General features: G+C 38.3%; 1 protein-coding gene across 2 annotated transcripts in view; it reads left to right on the top strand.

Moving 5' to 3' along the window:
* pgap1 (post-GPI attachment to proteins inositol deacylase 1) overlaps positions 1-20,600 on the top strand; it is a 98,556-nt gene that overhangs the window by 58,834 nt on the left and 19,122 nt on the right. For both annotated transcript variants that reach the window (XM_022663431.2, XM_049485166.1), the window contains exons 15-25: positions 1,466-1,539; positions 1,664-1,715; positions 1,841-1,907; positions 2,013-2,118; positions 7,772-7,810; positions 8,378-8,562; positions 10,058-10,288; positions 16,234-16,369; positions 16,474-16,524; positions 18,294-18,508; positions 18,977-19,081. In XM_022663431.2, coding sequence (XP_022519152.1) covers positions 1,466-1,539; positions 1,664-1,715; positions 1,841-1,907; positions 2,013-2,118; positions 7,772-7,810; positions 8,378-8,562; positions 10,058-10,288; positions 16,234-16,369; positions 16,474-16,524; positions 18,294-18,508; positions 18,977-19,081 — 1,261 coding nt within the window. The remainder of the gene's footprint in view (positions 1-1,465; positions 1,540-1,663; positions 1,716-1,840; positions 1,908-2,012; positions 2,119-7,771; positions 7,811-8,377; positions 8,563-10,057; positions 10,289-16,233; positions 16,370-16,473; positions 16,525-18,293; positions 18,509-18,976; positions 19,082-20,600) is intronic.

The following is a 20,600-nucleotide window of genomic DNA, read 5'->3' as shown; positions in this document are numbered from 1 at the left end:
TGACTACGCTGTGATCAGAAAAACTGACTGGTACAATATGAGCACCAACAAGCCTATTGCAATGGGGATTTAAAATAGTCAGCTAAATTAACATCAAACACTAAACTTTTTAAGACGTTTGCAGATAGCATATAAGGCTCCTGCCCGGTTCTATCCAAAGTAAAATCTTATGTGCAATTCCAGTCACCACCAAGCACAAAAATGCCATCTTGACTGCACTGGGCTAGTTCATGTCTAAGAATATTAAAAAAGATCCCCTTCTCTTTGCCTATATTGGGAGCATATACATTTACAAGTACAAATTCTTGCTCATACATTTTAGTATGTAATATCAACATGCGGCCTTTACAAACTTCTTTTTCAGAGATAAAACTGAAAGTCTCTCCGTACTGGCGAACACCATATATGACCCATCACCGTGTTTACACCTGAAACTCACGCCTAAAGACTGACCACGTCTGTTCAAAAACATGAAAATCTGTCTACGTAAAGACAACACGTGTTTAACAGCAGACTTTTTACGTAAAAACTTCGGTTTTAATATATGGAGGAGTATTAGACACAATGACGCGGGTGGCAGGAGCACTTAATGGGCTAACCTGCACCATCTCCCCCTTCACCCATATCCCAGTCTCAATCAGCCTCACTGCACAGCTCTCCGTCTCCATAAACACTACCACAGCCTTGTTCATACGAGAAGCTGAGTACATTTTTTCATGCCCTACCTGCTCCCTGATCGAAAGCAACACGTCCTCGATAGTCATCCCGCTCTCTGGCACACACCTGACGCCATGCCGACAAAAAGAAAGTAAAAGAAAAGAAAGTTTGAAAAGTTGGCAAGACGTCGTAAAACTCTGCACACCAACGCGGGAGATCCGCGCGTGCGCAGAATGAGAGACTGACTGACTGACTGACTGACCTGACTGACTGACTGACTGACTGAGTGAGAGAGAGGGAGAGAATGAGTGAGTGGGCGAGAGAGAGGGAGAGACTAAGTGAGTGAGCGAGTGAGAGGGAGAGACTAAGCCTTGTTCATATCAAATAGCAATACCCAGCCCTAGTTATAGTTCACTTCATTCCTTAGTTGTTGACCTCAAAACTCCAAATTGCAGCAGCTCAATGCTACCTAACAGCTGAACTGAAGCCAGGATGGTAACTTTATTCTGAGATGAATTAATGGCTGATTTTTTATATTACAATGATATTATTACTACTTTGCGTTTAGATATGGTAAATTCTGCTGGTTTAAATAATGTTTGGATAATCTCTGTACATTACTCTGGGCTTTATTTATGAAAGCCAGAACACTGGCAGTGCATTACAGTAAACACCAAGCTAAGCGGTGGTGTTTGCCCCAGTGACCAGCGCTTTAGCGCTTTAGTCTTTTTCCAGCATACAATAAATGTCAGCAAGTCTCGATTTGAAATATGTTGCCCTTGCTTAATCATTGACCCTAATTTTGTAGGTTTGACTGCAAGTGATGTTACAATTAACTCATCTGGGCTCCTCCACTCAATTCAGCTGCAACACTTTCACCAGGTGAAGCTCTCCTCTTTTTGCCTTTTAGCTTTGATTTCTGTGAATGTTTTATCATGGTATACATTTGTGCATTACTCTATGTAAAACATATAAGTGCTTGGCTGTTAACTGTTTCGACCCACAGGTTTACCAGGCTTTTAAAATCACAGTGATGTGCCACTGCAAAACCACTAAAGGTGAGCTGGTGTCTGATAATGTAGATTAGATTCGTTCCTTACAGGTAAATGCAATGCAGTTTAGTCCAGGCAATAGTCCAGTCCTGTACAATGATTAATTATCAATATCTTGCTTTGGCCTGTAGACAGAATGCTGAACATCTACAGAATGAAGGTGCCGTGGTTTCGAGAGGACTCCTTCCACACTGCGGGGTACTGTAGAAACGATGCTTCACGTTTTTGTTTAACTTTATTAACTATTAAATTTATTTTTGTCTTTTTTTCTGAGATTTTGATTCACACTTCTGTACTTCTCAGATTTCCCTCAGTCACTGAGATATCTGCCATGCTACATATGGCCCGCAGTGACAACACCTCAAGTGCCATCTTACAACTCCACACTGCCCCCAATTGCCAGTACAAGGTATCATAGCACATTGGCTCTTATTCATTATAGTTCTGTACAGTTTTGATTATATTTAGGGGTCCAAGCACCGAAGGTGCTGGAACCCTGTTGTTTTTGTTAGGATTTTTAAGGTTCAAGCACCAAAGGTGCGTAGAACCCAATTGTTTTGCTTAGATTTTTATTTTTCTTATTAGGGGTCAGAGCATGCAGTGCTAGTAACCCTATTGTAATTGTTCCAATTATTGTTCCTATTCTTTTTCTGCCCTAGAAATGATTGGGCAGAAGAAACCATAAGGCCTACAGAGCTGAGACTTGGTCATATGGTAGTACTTTACACCGCTACTCAGATTCAAATCAATCAGGCCTCATGGGGGCACTATGGCAAAGCTAAACTCGTTAGGCCTTGTAACTCCCACGCCCTGAAAGTTAGAAGAAAAATTATTCCGTTTTATGATTCCTTGGCGTATAGGTCGATAGAACTACTAAGCTCCGCCCACTTAGATTTTTTGCTATTTAGCATAATATGCAAAACCTACTTTTTCGTACTAGTCTGTGGATTTTTGATCAATCCTGAAATGTTTGGTGTCAAACAACTTGGCATAGTGTGAACCTTAATAATTATTGAAAAAATGTTGACATTTGTAAACAATATGGCCGCCATATGCAAATTAGTCTTACCGTGGCACAACAAAATTGACTCTAACAGCTGTATCTTTTAAACCGTTAAACTGACGCTAATGGCACTTTAGAACTTTGATCAAAATATGATGCTGAAGTAGCCTGTCAATCTATGTAGACATCCGCCTCAAGGGGGTGGAGCCAATGCAAGAAATCTGTTTTTCAGCAAACATACAAGCTAACAAGTTCTGGATTGGTAGTTATCATCTTGGGCTTATGTCCTATTGGTTTACCAAAGGACAATTTGATATGCAAACTTTTGTGGTCGCTATTAGCCAATCAGATTCCAGCAAGCTTTTGACAGGCTAAACAATGACCAATCAGGAAGACACTTATACCCTACATGTATATGAGGGCCTTCTATCATCTATTTAAAATATTGCATTGATTGGCCTCTTGGGGGCGCTATAGCAGAAAATCAGTTATATCTAAATGTGCTCTAGCCTTCACAACTTTCTAATTACATGTCTTAACCAAAAATGCATTGTTTTTCATCAGTGGATAGTAGTGTAAAAATTGCACTTTTCGACCTAGTCTTTGGATATTCCACCAATCAAATCAGCTGTGGGCTTGATGCAATCTTGAGACTTGGTAGGTAAATAATTATTTTAAAAATCTTGAAAAATTATTTTAAAAATCTTTTGTGGCCCCAATACCTTGATCAAACAGGTACATGGAAGCCTTTTCCGAGTTATTTGTCCAAAACTCTGTCAAAGTTTTAGGCATGTAAAACATATTGAAGACTCTCAACTTGAGACTCTTAACAATAACATTTCAAGCACATTTACCAAGTATGAGCTAAGTGAGTCTTCAGAAGGCTTTACAGTGATGAATTAACTATAGTGCATTTACACCATTTATCGCTCTTTTCAAACCTAAATGGACAGAAGATAGGAACCTTTGACCCTATCAACACACAAATTTATTTACATATATAGACTGACAATTTGATCTTGATTACCAACTTTGAGCCAAATCGGACATTTATTACTTCTAAAACGGCCAAGAAGATACAGTAATTTAAAGGACTGAGGACTAATTGATCGCTTTTTTCAAACCTAAATGGACACAAGACAATGACCTTGTGACAATGACACAATGACCTTTGACCCCGTCAACACACAAACTTATATGCATATATAGACAGACAATATGATCTTGGTTAATGTTGAGCCAAATTGGACTTTTCTTACCTTTACAATGGTTAAAAACTGAGAGGCTTTTGATTTCTCACTCCACTAGGTTTTCAGCAGGTTATATGAGGTCTTTTGCTGCACCCTGGTGGGCATTTGGTGAAACAACTACAGGTTGGTCATTGTTGTTCATGGTCCGCCCTCTTAGGTTTTTGCAAATTTGCATAAAATCCAAAACCTACTTTTGAGAACTTGTACTTGGCTCTGTTTGGTGTCAAACAGCTCAGCAGAGCATAAGCCTCAATAATAATTTTAAAAATCTTGACAATTGTAAACAATATGGCCGCCATATGCAAACTAGAACTACCATGTTGCAGCAAAATTTCTTCTAACACTCTTTTGAATGCCTACACAACTTTTGAATGCCTAGCCTGACATTCATACCACTTCAGTCTTTTGATCATAACATGATTCTCTGATACCCTGTCAGTTTTTGTAGACATACACCACAGGGGGCGGAGCCAAGGCTAGGTTGCTGTTTCTCTAGAACCATACAAACTATCAAGGTCTGCTGTGGCAATTATCGTTTATGGCCCATGCACTAATGGTACACCAAAGGAAAAATTGATATGTACATTTTTGTGGTCACAATTAGCCAATCAAATTCCAGCAAGCTTTTGACAGGCTGAATGTTAATCAGGTCAATACTTATACACTATATGTGGGCTATTTATCTGTTACCTTTTTATGCCTCACTGCTAGGCTCTCAGCAGGATTAATGTGGCTTGTATTTTTCAATATAAGAACTGAAGTTGTTTTACCAAATGACCACTAGAGTGCAGCAATACACCACATAAAACCTGCTGAACAGTGTAGCTCATTTGATCAATGCTTTTCAACTAGTTTAGTCACACAGCTCATCTAGCATGGACATTATGATCAACCAGCTTTGTTATGCTGGTCATCCAGCTTCATCATGCTGGCTTGGTCATTATGGTCATGCTGATCATCCAGCCAGGTCATGCGGGTCATCCAGCTTCGTCTTTATAGTAATGCTGACCATCCAACTTGGTCATGCTGGTCATCCAGCTTGGTCTTTTCTGTCATGCTGGTCATCCAGCTTGGTCTTTACTGTCATGCTAGTCATCCAGCTTGGTCTTTATGGTAATGCTGGTCGTACAGCTTGGTCATGCTGGTCGTACAGCTTGGTCTTTACAGTCATGCTGCTCATTCAGATTTGTCAAGCCTGTCATCTGTGCTGGTTATCCAGCCAGGTTATGCTGGTCATCCAGGTTTTTCATGCTGGTCATGCTGGTCAACCAGCTTGGTCTTTATGGTCATGCTGGTCATCCAGCTTGGTGCTGCTGCTCATACAACTTGATTTTACAGTCATGCTGGTCAACCAGCTTGGTCTTTATGATTATGCAACCAGCAATATGTTTTATACCTAACTGGCTATATGGGGCCTCTTTGCCTGTACTGCTCGGACCTCGTGATGTCATAAAAAAACATGGCCGCTAACAACCAATCAATTTTCAGCATGTCCTTATCATTAAGCAACTTGATACACATGTCCACATATTAACTCGCTAATAATCCTCCAAGTATGACAGGTGTCAGCCTTTTAAACATTAAAATCAACAAATTTCTCAGGTAACGCAAATAAATTGAACATATGATGCACTGATCCACACAACTTTTCAAATCCAAGCTATTAACTATTTATTAGTATTAAAATCATCTTAAATACTGCTTTACAACAACAAGTAGAGCATCTAACTAAATTATATATTATATATTATATAATAATTATAATATATTATATTATAATTATATAATTATAAATTATATAAAAAAAAATTGAACACAGCATATCTACAACATGTCTATCAATCCATGTCTTAAATAATTTACATATATTAATTTACCTAATTGCAAAATCCTTTTCAAAAGATTTTGAAATAATATTTCCAGTACATTTATTTCTCACTAATATGCAAAAATCTAACATTTTCATTTATACAATGAAAGTTAACAAATATACATGTACAGCTCTGTCAGGCTCAGAGCCCCTCCCCCAACACATCTGCAGCTCCCCTGCTAAAACACATACAGACAGATACACGGTCGCTCCCTCAGAGCTGGAGGAGGAAGAAACACTGGGAGGAACCAAGACTCACTAAAGGGGGAGGACCATACTTTTCCTAGTCAGACAGCTTTTAAATGAATTTTAAGTCATTCTACATCCACGCTCGTCTAAAATAAGTCAGGTGTAGAAACACCAGCAGTGGAAGCAGTTAGAAAACTCCTAGTTAGAGTTTATATAAGCTTTAATGTGATCAGTATTGGAGTGGAGAATAAGCAGCTAGTCAGTTATCAGCTGTCAGTGTTGTTCACCAACAGATACACACACACACACATACACTCTCACGTGCACAAATACGTCAACCTGTAAGGATTTTCACACATGCATACACACATACATACAAGTACATATGCATACATAAAGGCATACAAGTACATATGCCTACACACACACAAGCATACATGTGATATGCATAAATACATATGCTTTTACACACACATCTATGCATAGACACATCAGGATACAAATAAATGCATGCACAACACAAACACAACACATACACAACACAAAGACATAGACACTCCCTCAGAGCTGGAGGAGGAAGAAACTCTGGGAGGAACCAAGACTCACATATAGGGGGGGGGGGCATCTTTCCACTGGTCAGACAGCTTTTAAATGAATGTAAAAGTCATGCTACACCTGACTATGAGTGTGGATGTAGAAACATTAGTAGTGGAGGCACACACACACTCTCTTACACACAAACAAACACACTCACATGCACACAGATTCAAATATATCTACCTGTACTAACAAACACTGTGTGATTTTCACCAATACACACACATTCATACGTGCATATGCATACACGCATGCATTTACACATATGCATAAATACACAAGTTCACCTCTAGACACACACACACACACACACACACATTCTTCCACTTGTGCTCTCACAAGCACTACCAGTGTTAAAGAGCAGCAATAGACACTAATACACCCTAACTCTGGTGCTTCATCATTGTACAGAACACAGTTCCACTACTTCACAGCACAGTGCTGCTGCTTTAAACACACCTGCTGTTAAACCTGGCACTGAATGCTATACCGGAACTACATCTATAAGTATTACCTTTTGGCAATACATCTGAATCATTTTATATAGCTCCATGCATCTTCACATGCCCGTTGCAAAAAGGCTCTAATGATCAGCTGCCCCATCCTCCCTCCATCTCCACACTGATTGAGAAAATATCATACCATATCATGTATGATATATCATATCATACAATACGATATATCAATACTGATCATATCGTATTGTGCCTTCTTGGACTACTTTTGCTTGTGTCCCGGAATCGCCACTTGCAGCTATATTTATAGTTTTTATTTCACTTAATTATAGTTAATATAAACTAACCAGTAGCCCTGTGTGACACTCAGCCACAGTCTCCTCACACGCAAATGGAGATTCACTCACTCTCTGCTAACCAGGCCCTTAAAAATTGCACAAAGCAAACTATATGTGGAGGTAGGTGTTAGATATTTGGTTGTCCACATTGCATGTTTTATTTAATAGATTACCGATATGTCAATTTGCAGGTTTCTGGAATGTTTGTTGTTTAACAAATACATTTATTTATTTGAATGCATAAGTAGTTCAGTTATTCACTATCATAACTTAAGATCAGTTAAATACCATTTTTTTTCAGGATGGTACAAATAATTACAGTAAATGATTGTTTATTCAAATGGGCTGTCCCATATTTAGGTGTCAGTGCGGACCTCCTTTCCCAAAGTGCTTGGACAGGTAAGCAGATTATTTTCTATTTTTATAGTTCCTTAATTATTCACCACAGTGCACCAGCGAGCTGGAATTCACTACAGGAAACATTGAAGCTCAGCTCGCTGGGATCACTGAATCATTTTAAACTTTTAATTTCTAGTCACCATCAGAAAGCCTGTGATTGTTTTAAATTATATATATTTTTGGTTTCTTTTTCTTATTTAATTTTTAACGTATTTAATTTATTTTTATTTATTTGTTTCTTTTATTTTTTTATTGTAGTGTTTTATATTTTTATATTCTTGTTCTTAGTTCTCTTGTTTATTTTATCAATTCTTATCATTAACATTTTACTTTACTTTTACTTTTATCTTTTTACTTATTTTCTATTTTTGTTTCAATTAGATTTTTATGGTATTTGTTCACCCTCAAGAGTGAGAACAAAAGATTGATTGATTGATTATTTCATGCAAAATACCACACATGGACACAGTCACCCCTTCCTGATTCTTTAAAGTTGAAGTTCTATAAAACTGGAGCACTTCAGCAGACTTGTTATAACCTCAATCCAAAACTGTTTCACTTTGACAGATTCTGCGTTTCTGTGGACCAGTGTTGCCTGTATACATGGCTGTTGTGCTGCTCCTGGCCTTAAAGAGGCAACTTTCTGTTGTTCTTCATACGGGCCGATCTGTGGCTATGAGAGAGTCCATAGCTAAAGGACTTCAGCCCCATAAACTTGAACTGCCAGTTCTGCTCTTCCACCTTCTGCTTAGGTAAGTTCATGTATGAATATGAATATGAATATGAATGTGAATATGGAGTATTTATCACAATAAATGTTTTTTAAATATATTTGTTGTTGTGCATGAACATGTCTAGAGATTTGTGAATCATTACATAAGTTGTGTATTAGACAGATTTCTCTAGTGATGTCATTGGTTCCAAGAATATGTTGATTGTGGTGTTATGATAAAACACCATCTTAAAATAGAGCTGTGTCCCACTGCTCACTACCACACTGAATAGTGTGTTAAAATTTTGTACCACCATTCGAACTGCGTTCATTTGTGTAGTAAGTACAGTACAGAAGTGTGTACTTCGTAAATAGTGTGCATGCGGATATTTGTCAATGAGAGAGAAGCCAGCTGCTTAAAACTGTGAAGTATTTTGGATAGAGAACCAACTATATGGTGTTCTGTAAGCTTTGTTGTAAATGTCTAGATGGCTGATATGCACAAGCATACAGTCAGCATGGTACCATAACAGCACTGTAGTGCTTCCATATATACCACACATTTCACTATACCTACATACATGTATTAATGCATAGCAAATAATGTATGTGCGTATATGGCAGTGCTACTGTGTGGTTTCTGCAGCGCTGCTGTTATAGTAGCATAGCATAGCGTAGCGTAGCATTGTTATTGGCCATTTTATATTTATCTGTTTACTTCAGTGTGTGTGTGTATTAGTGAGAGACTAAATAAACTAACATCTCAGTCTGTTACTACAGCCTGTCAAATTGCTGCCTCATCTGGTATATCTGTTTAATTTCCCCTCCGGAAAGCATTTTTCATATACAGCCATACCGCTAGAAGTGCTGCAGAGCATTCTTGTATCTTTCATCATTAAATGCTTATTAACACACAAGGCTACTGTGATAAGTTCAACTGTGTCGAGTGAGTGCAGGTACTGGCCTGCATGGAGAAATCATCTGTTAAGAGAAGAGAACTTGTTTGGAGGAGCACCTTCACAGTGAAGTGCAATGTACCCCAAAATGTACTGCTTCTCGCTGTGTTTACACAGAATAGGATGAATGGCATTGCGCATTTGGTTTACCTCTCACAAACCCAGACCCAGAACCGGTTCTGGGTGCAGAATATTTTTTCCAGGTCAACATGGACATTTTTAAAAGTTTTATTTGTTAACTGGAGAACCAAGGGGACTGGGACAACAGCTATTGTAATACTTTAATGCCTTGTCTTCCAGAATAACATATAAGTTGATGTCCATTTATATTTAGTTTTAAAAAGGAAGCAATGTGAAAGTTGTTGGCATATCTTAATTTAATTAGTTTTAACCAAGACCTCAATCACACTTATGACCAGTTTAAGTTAAAATCTAGAATTTCAGTAAAATATTAATTTTCCATTTTAGGTAAAACATTTTTTTTATGTAGAGGTTTTTGCAGAAGGATATGTGATCATGCAGGTTAAACAGTGATTTACAGTTGTGATAATTCTGTACTCCTGTCTTTCTCTCTAACAGACAGGCTTGGTTTCAGGAGGGCTGGTCCACTCTGGGTCTTCCTTCAGTAGACTCCCTGCCCCTGAGCCCAGTGGAGGACCTTCTTCAGCATGAAGCAGTGCCAGGGCAGGACTGGCCCCACCTGATTTCTTTGTCGCTGTGTATCCTGGGGGCAACCGTTGCATTTTGGGGTTCTACCGTCCTCAGCATGTCTGTACATGTGATGTCTTTCATCCTGGCCCCACTGCACAGGTAATGACCATGGGACAAAAATAGAACTGTTAATTTGCTGGATGGGCAAAAAAAGGGTGTGGAACCATTTATAATAACAAGTATTTCTGTAATGATTACTGGAAAAAATGGGTCTGGTCATAATCTATTGTACAATTTTAGACAAAAACAATCACACCAACAGATTAACATTTTATATACTTTATTAAATGCACTGAGTATACATACACACAGCAGGATACAAAAAAAAGTAGTCGCTTCCTTTGTGTTCTTGTGATAGAAGACAGATGAGCGAACATTTCCATTTTTTTGGCTTCTGTAGGATATTTGCTGTTAATCTGCTGTGAACAGAGCAGTTGTTCCTGGGGAGAACAGCATCAGTCATTTTTTTCGTTCAAATTGTTTTTAAGTTGGTCCAGAATATTCCTCTAGGATCAATAAAGTACTTCCTTCCCTCTCTTCTTTTTTCCTCCCTTCTTTCCTCCCTCCCTCCCTTCCTTCCTTCCCTTCCTTCTACCCTTTCTTTCCCTCCCTCCTTTCCTCCCTCCCTTCTTTCCTATCTTCCTTCCTTACCTTCCTCTCTCCCTCCCCATACACCCTTGCTTTATTGCACAGCACTTTCCAACCTTTCTTATCGGTAACTTTGTGTCTTTTTTAAATTTATACACTTCTGTTACTGTATATCTTCTTTCCAAGTTTAAACACATTTTGCTCATTATTTAGCCTCTTTGAGAAGTCATCACATTTACATGCTAATAGATAGATGGTTAAATTATTGACAACATTTTCAGTTGTATATATGGGGATAGATTGTGGGTTTACAGTATCGCACAAAAAATGAGTACACCCCTCATATTTTTGGAAATATTTTATGTCTTTTCATGGAAAAACACTGAATATATTGCACATTGTTACAATGTAAAATAGTCAGTGTACAGGTTGTATAACAGTGTACATTTCCACACATTTATTGACCTAACTGTGTGGCATGAAGCAATTGAGTCTAAATCTGTGTTAGTGAGCACTTCTCCTTCTTGCTGAGAAACCATCCACCAGTCACAGGTGTGGCATATGGGACATTCCAGGATTTTGGTACATTTCAGGGGTGATCACTTTTGAAAATTTGATCTTCAATTTGATCATTTTTAGTCATATATTTATTAAATACAGGTAATAGACTATCAAAAAGTTTGATTCGTCAAGCTCAGGTATCAGAGCAGTTTTTTAAATTAGATTATGCAATATATTTGGTAACTTACAGTAACAGGGTTGCAAATCTAGGCTAAGTTGTGGTTTACCCCACAACACATCTCCTTCGCATAGAGTTGATCAGGTTGTGCATTGTCTTCTGTGGAGTGTTTGTCCACTCCTCTTTAATGGTTGTGCGAAGTTTGCTGGATATTGGCAGCATGCCAATGCACGCCGATGAGGACAAGGAGCATGCAGATGAGCCTTTGAGGCATTTGGTGTAACTTGCAATAAGTCTTTCACAGCGTTGTGGAGGACTTTTTGCCGACTCATCTTTGCAGAATTGTTGTAATTCCACCACATTTTAGGGTGAACGCCTTTGAAAGGTCATGCCACAGCATCTGAATAGGATACAACTCAGGACTTTGACTAGGCCACTTTAAAGTCTTTACTTTGTTTTTCTTCAGACATTCAGAGGTGTAATTGCTGGTGTGTTTTGGAATATTCTGAAGCTAATTTTGTTAGTTTATTGAGGTCATTCTTTTCACCATTTTGTAGTTTCCCATATTAAAACCGTCCAAACTACACATAGTGGCCTGTCAAACATTGCAATCATTCACTTGCAATTTTTTTTTTTATAAATAAGTGTTTGTTTGGCGTTGACTGAACAGCTGAGCCATACACTCTGCAGACTGGACTTGTAGACACATCAGGCAGAAGAACAAAAGGCTCCCTCTTCCTTCAGTCTTAGAGTGCAACGCCATTTATAACAATTGCTAAGAAATTGTCAGATGTAGCATGGCACCACTATCATTTACATCAATAGCTGAAAAAATACCACCACTGTTCTCTGAGGATGACATGATTTTGCTTATTGGACATGATCTACTGAGTGGTCACAAAGTGAGAAAGATAGTTAATGGTAAACATAATGAGCCATACCCACAGAAATTGGACCTAGGCTGGGTCATTGCAGGTAACTTCCACCTTGACAATGTCAACAAGCCAGCTGAAGTAAGTGTTATGAAAACTCACATTCTGGGTGATGGTCACATTCAAGTGAAAGAGAACTTTAGCCTAGAAACATCTGCAAAGGATGTCCGTCATCAATTCAATGCCTCAATTGCACCAAAATGCTGCACAGACCAGGACAATGAGCCTGCACGTTCAGTGGAAGATGGAATGTTTATGACCATTGCCCCTTTTCCTCCCCAGACTCCCAGACGTCTCCTTCCTGACAATAGATTCTATGCTTCTAAGCGACTTGCACACTGGACAGGAAAGAAGGCATGAGAGAACATTTTTTCGAGTGCATGTAGAAAATGATCAGCAACTATTATGCTGAACTGGCACCAAGGATTGAAAATGGAAAAGAAAGGTGGGCTTACGTGGTCTACCACCCACATAAGCCTAGTCAGATATGTGTGGTGTTTAACTCGAGTGTACAGGTGGAATTTCACCTGCTCTATGTCCTGCTCATAACAGCAGATATTCAACATGTTTTACTGTTTTGTTGGTAAGGATGCAGAGATTTTTTGCGATTTCTCTGGTTTCAAGACAATGATCTCAGGAAAAATGTGGTAGACACTCGGATGAGGCTAGGTTTTTGGCAATAGGCCCTCACCAGCAGTCACAATGCTTGGACTTAGAAAAGCAGCTAGAGACGCCGAAAAGCAATATGGGGGTGATGCATGGAAATTCATAGAAAGGGATTTCTGTTAATGATGTTTTAAAATCTTTTCCTACTGAGTCTGGGGCCATTGATGTATTAAAAAGAGCTTGGAGTATGCTAGCATTATAAAACATACGGCTTCACAAGTTTGCTTCTATCAAAAATTATGTCATGAAGGTCTTTCCTGTTGAAAATCAGGCAAATTATGTAATTGAATTTTTAGATGGAATAACACTTGAATTTTTTGATGGATGAGCTTAGTTTGGGGGGGGGGGGGGCATTCACTTTCTAAGTTCCTTAAAAGCAGAAGCCAGTGGGGGATGCTTTTAGTAATAAATAGCCTTTTCAAACCCTTTAGGCAATGATCTTGATTGGGACAGACCCTTACTCTTGGAAATGTATGTGAAATGAAGAAGATTGCAAGATTCTTTACAAAATCTGAGAGGACTGTGACACAATCATACGTGTCTTACTTCATTTTACAAGCAACACACACTGAGCTCTGTGTGTTTGCCTGTTGCTTCAGAGAAAGGCATTGCTTCTGTGGCCTATTTGAAATTTACCCAAGAGGATGGTGACACTGAAGTGGGGTTTTTGTTGGGCAAGGCCAAGCTGGCTCCAGTTTCTGGACTCATTTCCAGGCTTGAACTTTGTGCTGCAGTGTGTGCTGTAGAGATGTCGAAGATGATTGTGGAAGAGCTGGACATGACAATAGAAAAGACCACTTTTCATACTAACAGCAAAGTGATATTGGGGTACATCTGCAATCAGAATCAGCGATTATGTGTGTATGTCTGTAATTGTGTCTAGAGAATCAGCAGTAGCAAATGAAAGTGGGCCAAAATTCCTCTACAGTGCTGTGAAAGACTTATTGCCAGTTATCGCAAATGCTTGATTGCAGTTGTTGCTGCCATTTTTTAATGGGGCCAGGTTAGTTTGGACAGATTTTTTTCCTTTAATTAATTAAATAATCATAAAATGGCTTTTTATTTTGTCTGATATTAAAATATGTTTGTTAATCTGAAAAATGTATGATTAAAAAAACAAAACAAGAGAAATCTATAGGAGGACAAATAGTTTTTTACAGCACTGTTATATGTATCCTGCTCTCTGTGTTTGGAGGCAGAGAAATGCTGGACATGATTCCAAGAACAGCCTCCTGTCAATGACCAAAGACATACTGGTCCTTCTAAAAAAAAATTGCATATTGTGATAAAGTTCATTCTTTTCCATAATGAAATGATAAAAAGTTAAACTTTCATATTTTTTATATTAATAATTGCACACCAACTGAAATATTTTAGGTCTTTTATTGTTTTAATACTGATTATTTTGGCATACAGCTCATGAAAACTCAAAATTCCTATCTCACAAAATTAGCATTCATGAAAAGGTTTTCTAAACGAGCTATTAACCATATCATCACCAATCATCCAAATCAACGAATTAAGTTAGTGACCAGACCCAGAGGAAGATTGTGGAGAAGGGCCGATTCCAGACCTTGGGGCACCTGCGGAAGCAGTGGACTGAGTCTGGAGTAGAAACATCCAGAGCCACCGTGCACAGGCGTGTGCAGGAAATGGGCTACAGATGCCGCATTCCCCAGGTCAAGCCACTTTTGAACCAGAAACAGCAGCAGAAGCTCCTGACCTGGGCTACAGAGAAGAAGGACTGGACTGATGCTCAATTTTTGCATGTAATTCGGAAATCAAGGTGCCAGAGTCTGGAGGAACACTGGGGAGAAGGAAATGCCAAAATGTCTGAAGTCCAGTGTCAAGTACCCACAGTCAGGGATGGTCTGGGTGCCATGTCAGCTGCTGGTGTTAGTCCACTGTGTTTTATCAGATTTTGGAGCACTTCATGCTTCCATCTGCTGAAAAGCTTTATGGAAATGAAGATTTCATTTTTCAGCACGACCTGGCACCTGCATAAAGTACCAAAACCACTGGTAAATTTACTGACCATGTTATTACTGTGCTCAATTGGCCTGCCAACTCTCCTGACCTGAACCCCATAGAGAATCTATGGGATATTGTGAAGAGAAAGTTAAGAGACGCAAGACCAAACACTCTGGATGAGCTTAAGGCCGCTATCGGAGCATCCTGGGCTCCCATAACACCTCAGCAGTGCCTCAGGCTGATTGCCTCCATGCCACACCGCACTGAAGCAGTCATTTCTGCAAAAGGATTCCCGACCAAGTATTGAGTGCGTAACTGAACATAATTATTTTTGTATTAAAAACACTTTTCTTTCATTGGTCGGATGAAATATGCTAATTTTTAAAGATTTTTCTTTACTTTTTTGCCAAAATCATCAATATTAAAACAATAAAAGGCTTGAAGTATTTCAGTTGTGTGTAATGAATCTAAAATATATGAAAGTCTAATGCTTATCAGTACATTACAGAAAATAATGAACTTTATCACAATATGCTAATTTTTTTAGAAGTACCTGTATGGCCAAGGCAACAAAAGAGTGGCTTAAGAAGAACCTGGTGACCTAGTACAAATTACTGACCTCTGTGTTTACCAGCAAGGGTTTCTCCACCAAGTACTAATACTTGGTCAAATACTTAATTTACCTAATCAAATACAAATGAATTTAGAACTTTTATTAGATTTTTTTGTTGATATTGAAATATATATTGCAAAAAAATTATAGACATGTAAACTTACAAAATTAAAAGGCGATCAAATTATTACATTTCCTTATGTACATATGGTTTTATTTTCCTACAGTACATTTTTAGAATTGGCAAATTTTAATTCAAGTTGGCTTACTCATTTAGTCACAGTCGAAAATAAGTGGAACCAAGAGCTTTATGTTTGGCTTCAAGAGGCGCCATTTTAGGTATGTTTGTTGCTTTTAGCTAGCATAGTCAGTACTTTAGGCGTTTTCTCTGGACTATCAGTGTACAAACAGGAAAACAGGAATTAAGTGTGTTGTAAAATCTGTAAACTTAATAAATGCTTTTTGCTACTGTGGAAGTAGTATTAATTAAGTCTGAGGGGATATTAAAATCTCTTAAAATGTAATTTTTCCATGCCTGCAGATACCATGTATTGATATGTATGTAGTTGACACTTTTTTCGTAATTTTCTTGTAGGCCCTCTGTGTCTCGACATTGTGCCACTTTCAGCCCACCTGCACAGTTTCTCCTTATCATCAGTCTGGTAGTGCTTGGTGGAGTCACCTGTGGTGCTTTATCAATAACAGCCAGTTATCTGTTCCACCTGTACCGGGTAAGTGTGTCTACTAGTATTAGAAACGGATCACAAAAAAGTCCTGCTTGGTCAACATAAATATTTATTATTATTAATTTGCAGAATTGTGTATTATTGTATAGGTTTTAAGATTACAGATGACTGAGATGTCTCTGAGTCACATGCTAAACCTGGTGAGTGCTTCATGATTTTCCTCTGCCTAAATCCACCCTTCCCACTGGCCTTTAATTCTTCGCTGCTCAAACACCTGAACCCTGCTGTCAACTAAACCAGTTAAAACACCCCTATATGTTAAGGTTTCCAGTAAGGTTGAGTCTAAACAGTTGATTAATTTAAAAATGTGAAGATTATTTAATAAGAGAAATAATTATTTGCTGGAAATAATAATAATGATAATAATAATAATAATAATAATAATAGCTGCAAGCAGCAATTGTCTAGATCCAAGCACTTCTCAGAAATCTGGAACAGTTTAGATAAACGTTGATGTACTAACATTAGAGAAGTTCCACATTGACAGAGTTGCCACTTAGCAACCATGGCAAAATAGCATTTTTTCAGGCAGTTTATTGCGAGATAATACAAAGGAACCAGCACCTTCTTTGCAATATTTACATGCATTATTAGCGAATTTTGTCAAATATTGCAAAAATAAAAAAAACTGTTATAGATTCAGCTATACATGGGCAGTTCCACCGAATAGGTGCCATTTGCTATATATATATATATTTTTTTTTTTCCCCAATAAACTGCAGCCATCTTTTTTAAACTATTGAGTTGTCCTTAATGATTCCCTTATGAAATGGGTCACAAATGCAGCAGGCAAAGTTTAAACTCAATTGGACTCAGCATTGGTTGCCTTCCACAGAATCATGTAGCTAAAAAAAAAAATCAAAGTTTCATAATCCAGGGTAGCAATCTTTAGACGTTTATGTGAACTAAGCTCAACCTCAGTAGGACTAATTGGCACATAACAGCGATTAGTTAATAAAAATAAAAGTATTGTGATCTGTAGAAAAATCCAAAGCTGTTAGAGGCTAGGATCAAACTCATAACCAAACTCATAAACTTCTGGTCCTGTGGAAAAGCCCTGTTACAGCTCGAACCAAAACTATGGCAATCAGGAGCATGCTCAGTTAGTTACATGGTGTCACATAAACTGTAAGAAGAAGAGAAATTTGTATGTGTAGTTTTCTTGTAAAACTGCAAAACGAAATACACATTACAAACCAATAAGTACTAGAGGAACACTGTAAAATATATTTATCACATTTGTATTTAGCTGACAATAAAATGCCTGTTATCAGAAACAAAGCAGATATTCACAAAAACGCATAAATATAATTTTTAGCAGTGCAAAACTTGCAGATGAAATTTTTGAGCTTTGAAAATGGAGAGCATTGCTCTGCAGAAGCTCATTTCGTAAGGCACAAGGAAATAAAAGGACTTCCTGATTTCTTCTTCCTGCTAGGTTATCTTTAGCTACTCACCACCAGGTGGTGCTTGCAAGCCGTAAACTCTGTGCTTCTTTATTGCTGAGCTTCATTTACTTTTTTTCATGTATCTGTCCGGTCCATCTCAAGTCAAAGCAGGGATGGATTAATTAACAAGTTTCCAAGAGCTCCCAAGAGGTTATTTATTTAATGTCTAAATGTTGTCCATTTTTTTCCACTAAATCCCCCCCCCCTCTTTTTTTTATCGATTGTTTTTTCTGTGCATCACGTTTTAATCAGAATTGTCCCACATTATAAAATACAGATAGTTTGTCATGTTTTGCACAGAGAGTATGGCTGTAATTCTCAGGATGTGTCCTGCAGATATCACAGAGTGGTACTTAGAACGGATTTATTATATTAGCTTCATATCTCAGTATTTCCCAGTTTCTGCTGTGCTTCTACTGATGATCAGTGGAACTTCTCTGACCCTGTTTGGTTCTGACCAGGTTCCACAGAAAACCCAGCAGAACACAGAGAACGGCTACAGCAGTGCGGAGGCCCAGAATAAGCCTAAAGAAAGTAATGGCTCTCCCTTTCTGTCGGAGGCAGCACTGCATGATGTCAGAGATGACCTGCAGCTGCACCTGAGTGTGTCCACACTGCTCACACTACCCTTGATGCTCAGTGCACCCTCCCTCATATACTGGAGCCGCAACCTCAGGTAAAGAACAAACTTTATTTAGTACAACTTGGTCTAGCTTTGCTTTAGAATGAGTTGTTATTTTGTGGCATTTGAGTTTATTGGTAAGTTTGCTTCTCTGTTTAGATTAAGGTTACATTTTGGAATGATTGTTTTTTTTTATCTTAATAATAAAATAAAATAAAAAAAAATTTTGTTTGCAGGTTGTTTACCATAGATGGTAAAACAATGGAGTTTTTAAGAAATATATTCCAGTTCTGGCCCTAAAACTTTGCGGGTTTTAGTGTTCCTCTTTATTTAAAACTGGTAATACAACAGGTGGAAATCCAAAAAATGTACTGTTTGCTTCTTGTCTTTAAAACCTATAGGTAGTTTGCTATTCCAGATTCCACCAGCATAATCTGATGACACTCTTCTTGCTGATATGCTGTACTCTCTTGTGCAGATCTGTGGGTCATTGCTATATTAGGACTGATCTTTGTGTTTTAGATATTCAGTTCATCTTGTTCCTGACCCCTGGTGGCCGCACACAGTGCCTCTAATCATTGCCTCTGTGCTGCTCATCAACTGTACCACCCTCACTCTGAGCCACAGGTGAGACGCATATCTTACACCACTGTGTATATATCTGACCACATTCACACTTCAGGTAAAATTAGCTCAAATCTGTGTGTATGTCATCATTCTGAACACATCACATGTGCTCTGTCTTTCCTAAGCCTGTGGCATTAAATCAGACTTGTTTTTTTCTTGTCCTTTTTACACTCTCACACAAAGAATTAATCTGTGTCAAATATTAAGGAAACTTCAAATTTTGGCCACGTTTACCTGCAGTCTGAGTGTAGCAGTGCACTAGTGACCATATATACACAGGACTATGGCTAATAGATACAAATACAGTTGCAGAAAAAAGTATGAGAACCCTTTGGGATTACTTGGATTTCTGCATAAATTAGTCATTAAATGTGATATTCATCTAGGTCACAGTAATAGACAAACACAGTCTGCTTAAACTAACACCACACAACAAATGATATGTTTTCATGGTTAAAAACCTCAACCAAACATTTCCTGTAGTTACAGATTAGACCTGCACAATGATCAGGAGGAATTATGGATCATTCCTCTTCACACTTCCTTTTCACATTGCAAAATGTCTTGGTTAACTTTATTTTTCCGTTGATGACAGCAGTCCGTCCAGGCCCTGAACCATGATGCCCCCTCCACCATATTTCACAGTTGGGATGAGGTTTTGATGATGGTGTGCGGTGCTTTTTTTCTCCACACATAGTGTTGTGTGTTCCTTCCCAACAACTCAATTTTGGTTTCATCTGTCCACAGTATATTTAGCCAGCAGTGCTGTGTAACATTCAGGTTCCAAACTTCAGACATGCAGCAATGTTTTTTTTTTGGACAGCAGAGGCTTTCTCCATGCTGTCCTCCTGTGAATTCCATTATTGTTTAATGTTTTGTTTATTGTAGATTTGTTAACAAAAATGTTAGCATGTGCCAGAGATTTCTGTAAGTCTCTAGCTGACACTCTAAGTTTCTTCCTCACCTCATTGATCATTCTGCGCTGTGCTCTTGCAGTCATCTTTACAGGACGACCACACCTAGGAAGAGTAGGAACAGTGCTGAACTTTCTCCATTTGTAGACCGTCTGTCTTACCGTGGACACATGAACATCAAGGCTTTTAGAGATACTTTTGTAACCTTTTCCTGCTTCAAGTCAACAATTCTTGAACATAGGTCTTTTGAGAGCTCTTTTGTGCGAGGCATGATTCACATCAAGCAATGCTCCTTAAAAAGAGCAAATTCAAAACTATTTTTTATAGAACAGGGCATCTTTAACCATCACATCCAATCTCATCACATCCTGGCTCCAATTAGCTTTTTTTTGAGTGGTATTAGTTAAAGCAGACTGTGTTTGTCTATTGTTGTGACTTAGATGAAGATGAGAACACATTTAATGACCAATCTATGCAGAAATCCAAGTAATCCCAAAGAGTTCATATACGTTTTCCTGCAACTGTAGGTAGAAGTGATAATAAACTGTATTCTGCCTTTACTGCTGTTTGTGTGATGAAGCCATTTTTTGAGCTTCACACAGGGT

Source organism: Astyanax mexicanus, chromosome 11 (assembly GCF_023375975.1).
Source record: "Astyanax mexicanus isolate ESR-SI-001 chromosome 11, AstMex3_surface, whole genome shotgun sequence".
Classification (NCBI taxonomy): Eukaryota; Metazoa; Chordata; class Actinopteri; order Characiformes; family Acestrorhamphidae; genus Astyanax; species Astyanax mexicanus.
The sequence above is the reverse complement of the archived record's forward strand: the minus strand, read 5'-3'. Positions and strand labels throughout refer to the sequence as shown.